Below are 6,000 nucleotides of genomic sequence, written 5' to 3' on the forward strand. Positions count from 1 at the left end.
AGGGCACCAGTGGGCTTGCATTCCTATGGTGTCAGCAACGGACACTCAGCAATCACGGGAGGCGTCTTCGATCTGCGTTCTTTAGCTGCCAAGTGTGCCCTCCGTGACGTCAGCACAGTCCGCACCCAGCCTGCTCAGTCGGTCAGTCACTGGCAGGCTCCCGGTGACACTTCAATTGACAGTTCTTTTGCGAGGAGGAAGACGGAGACTTAAGCAAATAATTACAAACAATTCCTTAATTCCAGTGTGATGAAATTAATCGCCATAGATTATTCCTTTACTCTTGCTTCAAGAAAGTACTTTGGCCTCTGCTGCAATCGTCATAATTACTACATTTTCTAAAACTAAGAAAGCTAACACATAGCATAGGAGGGCAGGTCAAAAAGTACTGCTACGAAATATTTCCTAAACAAATCTATCAAAATGCGAAGGTATTGTTTCTTGACCTATCACCCATCTCGGTCTGTCCAGTTTTGCAGCACTGTTTGTATCTCCCTTATACTTCCCTGAAGAATCTGGTGCTCTTCGATTCACAGCCTGTCACAAGGACAGTTTTGCCACCCTTGAAGGACTCAAATCATGTGTTTTTTTCCAGTGTTGAGTTTGGGGAGCAAAACCAAGTCTAAAGGGGCAAGATTAGGGGTGTAGGGAGGGTGGGGTGTTCTGGTTGGGCAGCCCTTACTCCCCGTGGAGAATGGGCAGATGAACCGTCACGCCGAAGAACATTTTCTCAGCACAACTTTTCTAGCATTTTCCTCAACAAGGCCAGTTTTCTTAAAACGTCTTCATAATAAGCCCTGGTTTTTCCTGTCTTCTCTATCAAGGTTACCCCATTGGAATGCCCCCCAAAGTCACCGTCATATCCTGAGCTGAACTCTCTGTCCTGGATGGAACAGATCTAGCATTTTCCACTGGAAGCCACGATTTTTGATTGGACTTTTGTGTGGTTTAATGCACCCTAACCCGAATGAGGTAAGTGTTTTACTGAGAGACCTTGTTTACAGTCATTTGCTGATCACACAGACGCGCTAAAGCACAAGCTGTTTGGGACACACCCGTGTATGTACGGACTGGAAACCCCGTAGCAGTACTTTCTGACTGACTGTCATAGATAGTTTGTAGCGGTGGAGATTTATTATATCTTAAGGACAACACAGAAGAGAGTATTCTAGATGTTATTTATGTGACCAGAAGATTTATATTCTAGTAATTTGACCATGCATTTTGCCAAACAAAGGCTGATGGGTTAAATAATTAGACGATGGAGAGTCAAAAGCAAACTTAAAGTGAAATAATAATGCCTTAATGAAAAACTCAAGTTATGTCCTCCCAGGCCATTCATCAAAGAAAGGAAGGGTTGATTGAATATACCTCAAAGGCATAATCTGTTGTTTTCCCAGAAGCTGAAAGTCCAGGAGCTAGAAATACAAAAATTAGCATTAGAGTAGGCCTCAAAATTAAAACAAAAAATTGTTACTTGGCAGTAAATTGGTATTCCAGCAAAAAAAAAAAAAAAGGCATGTCTCTTAAAGTCTCACCTAAAACATATTTGTTTGTCAGGTTTCATTGCTGTACATTAGATTAAATGGAAGCCTGCGTGTTAAGGGCAAAACTGTGATGTTAACGTGATGAGGCCGAGTAAGTAAACATAAAGTTTAGGAAAACGATTTTCTTTATGAAAATTAAGGTATAGTTTTGAAAAGAATGTGAAAAACAGTCCTGCAGCGTCTACACAATTGGTTCAAGGTTGGCCTTCATTACTTAGATTCAATAGAAAGCAGTATGAAAATCAACGCCACAGCTAAAGATCCAAATTAAGCTATTGTTAGAGGTCATTTTAGTCCCAGATGAAGTATTTATATGCTCTGAAGAGAAAAACCAGAGCACCAGAGGTCAATTTAGTAATTTCACTAACTGGAGCCCTGTTTATACTTCGTGGAACAACTGTGGTCATTTGTTTGAATTTTTCTTCATTGAGATATTTTATCCAAGAAAAATGTTTATATTTTTTAAAGAACATACATAAAATTCTTAGTCATCTTTGTGATGACTAATCACAAAGATGTGATTTTTATTGTGATTTAATAAAAAAAAAACGTATCGACAATTTTTGTGTGTGCAAATTATCAAATTTTAATTATGGTAAAACCAATTTCTTGTCATACTGGGAAAAAAGAGGGACCCAATTGATGCATTTGTTCCTTGCTTTTAGCTACTTATTCACCATAGTTCTGTTCAGTCATAAACTAGGTAAAAATGTTCAAAACTATTTTCTCTACCATTTTTGAAATACAAAGAGACCATAACAAGAAAAGAGTCTAACTTTGGCTTCCTATTCGGTCCGTACAGGTTTCCAGGAAATGAATCTGTCATGTTACTGCTGTCCGGTAAGCATTAGATCTCTAGCCTGAGGGTGGGTGGTTCAAATCCATTAGCCTCTCCTCGGGAGGAAGATGAGGCTATCTGCTCAGGGGAAGACCTCTATAGGCTAGGAAATTCTATACAGGGTCATTATGAGTTGGAATCGATTTGATGACGGTTTTTTTTCTTTTCTTGCTTTAGATAACAGTGAGATTCTTTTTCTCAAAATTATTAATTTTATTCCTCCTAATGTGAAATTATTCTTTGTTAAAATCTGCTAGGAATTGGAGAAAATCAGCTGATTATAATGAGTCTGAGTATGACCATAGGGTATCTGCCTAGTAGGTAGTGATTACTGCCTCGGGGTCATGGTGTGTGTGTGGGGGGTGGGGGTCCCTTAGCTTGTGGATGAGTTATCTCATGGGCAGGGAAAAGCCCTCTAATAGCCACTCTTTCTCTTCTACACCAGCAGCCTTCTCTGTGGGCATCAGTTTCTCTACAGCCAGGCACCCTTGCACATTCCTCACCCCTCTGTTCCAAGTTGGTCTTTGCTTTCCAGAGCAGAAAATCCATTTTTGGGTCAGCAATTCATAGGATATTCTGAGGACAACGGTGGGCTTCCCTCCACTCTGTGGAGAGCGACGGTTGGAGAGGATTACGACGTTGGTGGAGAATGCACATTCTGATCTTGTTCTTTTAGTTTGGGTGGAAGTTTACAGAGCAAATGTGTTGTCTATTCAGCAGTTTAGACACATTCTGTTTCCTGACATTGGTTGAAATCCCCTCGCTCTCACAGTCCTCTTCCCGCTTCCTGGTTCCTCGTTCCTGCCTGTGAGCTTTGTCTCTGGGCACATGCTGCCTTTTGGTCTTGCTCATATGCTTCTGGAGCTATTGTGAACTTTATAGGAGGAGGATTCATTATTTGGCTAACAGTTGATCCGTGAAGGTGAGTTCAGTTCCAGGCTTAAAGGGTGCTTAAAACCCATGTACTCTTGGGGGCCTGCCAATCTGTATCAGACCAGTAAGCCTGCTGTGAATTTTGATCTACTTTTGTCCCCCCATCTTGCCACTCCCCCCACCCCCATCCATCCAGGGCTTTTTATTGAGGTCTTCATCAGCGCTCATGAACCACAGTCTCCACTACACTGAGACCAGAAGAACCAGATGGTCCCTGGCTACCTTTCCTGATGCTCTGATCCAGTGTTTCCATGGATCTTGGTGTTTCTTCATGTTTCCTTGTTCTGGAGGAGTGGGAGAACAAGAGTTGCCTCTCTGATGATCACTTACAAGCTTTTAAGACTCCAGTGGCTAAGTGGACTGTAGAACCTGTCTCTGTGGATTATTTTATGCCAATTAATCTCGGTGTCCCCCGAGACTGTGGCCTACCGTCTCCAAGTTCAGTGAGTGATGCCCTCGAGGTATGGTTATGGTGAAGACACTTTCAGGGGAAAGATAACAATTGGATTGTATGAGTCAGCTGTGAGTGATCGCTAACAGTGATTGTGACAGCTATCGCAGTAGCAGGAAGGGGGAGATCTTACAACTGGCTCTCGAGAGAAGAGTCAAAAGCAGAGGGTGATTTTTGGACCAGATCCTATTCCAGTATGTTATAACAAGCTAGTATGATTTTTATTTTGCTGCAAACAATTTGAAGTTCACACATAAATTTTCCTCACAGTACACATGAACTTTTTGAAGACCTCTCTTAAATACCCAGGGTGGACTCCAACAGACTGTCCTACGTCTGTCCAGCTTGTACGTCTTTCTATGTATCCTTTGTAAATGTTGCTATGACTACTCTAGAACTGTGCATGCAACACTATTTACCCTTGTTGTCTTTTGCTTTTGCGCATCTCCCAGTGTCTTCCTTTGACATTGGCCATGCTGTTTTCTCCTCTCCCTTACAGCCTTTCCCTCCACCCAAGTCAATAATCTAGTTAGTAATTTGCCCTCTCTTCTTCTCCTACCCCTGACAAAGAATGTTTCTTTCTATGTGTAAACCGATTCTTGGCTTTTTATGATAGTAGTTCCATACAACATTGTCACTTTTGCAATGAACTTTTTTCACTCAGCACGCCATCCTCCAGGTTCCTCCATGTCCTGATGTTTAATGGATTCTTCATTATTCTTTAACACTGCGTACTATCCCACTGTGTGTATGTGCCATAGTTTATCTTTTGATCCCGTGTAGGGAACTTAAGTTGTTCCATCATTTTGCTATAGTGACTAATGTGATTTACATGGGTGTGCATGCACTTTTTCATGTCATGGCTTCTATTCTCCAGGATATTGTGATGGTGTAAGGTTGTGTGTCAATTTGGCTAGGCAAGGATTCTTAGTGGTTTGGCAGTTATGATGTATGTAGTCCGTCCGTCATGATAAGATTTGCTATGATGTAATCACCTCTATGAGGTGCTCTGCGATGAGCAGCCAATCAATTGAAGGGAATTTTCTTGGAGAAGTGGCCTACTCCCAATATATGTAGCCATTCTGCCCAAATGCTCTTGCTTTTTAGTAGATCTGGGTCCTGCATTGTCTTGTCATCTAACCTATGGTTCTTTGGAGTTCAGTCAGCAGCCTGTCATATTGCCTGCTAACCTTGCATTTCGTTCCTCTCTACAACCAGCAGCCTGCCATCTGAGCTGGCAATCTCTGGTTCATCTGTCTGTGGCCATATGAGTCAGCAGAGCCTCCAGCTTGTCAGCTGACGGATGGACTTGGAACTTCCCAGATGCTACAACTGCAGGGGCCATTTCCTTGAGATAAATGTCAATTTCTCTCTTTCTATACACAATACACACACAAGCTTCACTGGTTTTGCTTCTATGGAAAACCTAGCCTAAGATAGATATGTATCTAGTAGTAGTATTTCTTATCATATGGTATTTACACATCCAACTTTTAAAGGAAGTACAACAACATTTCCCATAGCAGTTGTGTCTCATTTTAGTCTCAGCAGCAGTGTAAGATAGTTCCAATCTCCCCACACTTTCTCTGAACCCTCTCTAGCATTTGTTGTTATTGCTAGGGTTTTGTCATTATTTAAAATTAAGAAATGTAATGTTACATTAAAAATTGATACCAACAAGTTTTGTCCTTGTAGGAACCACCTTGTTTTCTACCCGCTTTCTTTCTTGACACTTAACAGGATCTTCCAAAGTCTTTATCTTGGTTAATTATGTTTGATGCCCTCAGAACATCTTAAAAATCTTTTCTGTGCCACCATTTTCAATTTTGACAGATAACTCTATTTGAGATGCAAAAGGCTATAAAACAGCACTAATATATAGTTCAGCCAAACACAACCAGCAGCATATAGTCAGTTTACCTTGTTTAGTGATACTGTCTACTTAAAATGACATATTACCAGTTTCACAGAGCAAAGGTGACCACGTTCATCAACATCCCCCTTACAAGCACTGATTTTCTCATTTTACACTTCACCTAAAAGTATTATGAATGCCCACTACAGAACCCACCCACACTGTGGCTAGTTAAATACAACATGCCTTACCTTGGGAGTAAGTATGAGAATGAGTCGGGCATTGGCATCTAAGGGAAAAAAAGTAAAAAGAAAGAAAAATGTAAAGTGAGACAAAGGAAATAAAAATCCAGAAAGACCTTACGTAGTACCAGTCC

The 6,000-nt window shown here is 41.1% G+C and overlaps 1 protein-coding gene across 4 annotated transcripts in view; it reads right to left on the reverse strand.

Moving 5' to 3' along the window:
• ADHFE1 (alcohol dehydrogenase iron containing 1) overlaps window positions 1-6,000 on the reverse strand; it is a 38,663-nt gene that overhangs the window by 21,889 nt on the left and 10,774 nt on the right. For all 4 annotated transcript variants that reach the window (XM_045295563.1, XM_004697538.2, XM_045295531.1 and 1 more), the window contains exons 2-3: window positions 5,876-5,913; window positions 1,372-1,418 (exon numbers count right to left, since the gene is read on the reverse strand). In XM_045295563.1, coding sequence (XP_045151498.1) covers window positions 1,372-1,418; window positions 5,876-5,913 — 85 coding nt within the window. The remainder of the gene's footprint in view (window positions 1-1,371; window positions 1,419-5,875; window positions 5,914-6,000) is intronic.

This window comes from Echinops telfairi, unplaced genomic scaffold, assembly GCF_000313985.2.
Source record: "Echinops telfairi isolate 266 unplaced genomic scaffold, ASM31398v2 ScPeMD7_1;HRSCAF=3_0, whole genome shotgun sequence".
Lineage (NCBI taxonomy): Eukaryota > Metazoa > Chordata > Mammalia > Afrosoricida > Tenrecidae > Echinops > Echinops telfairi.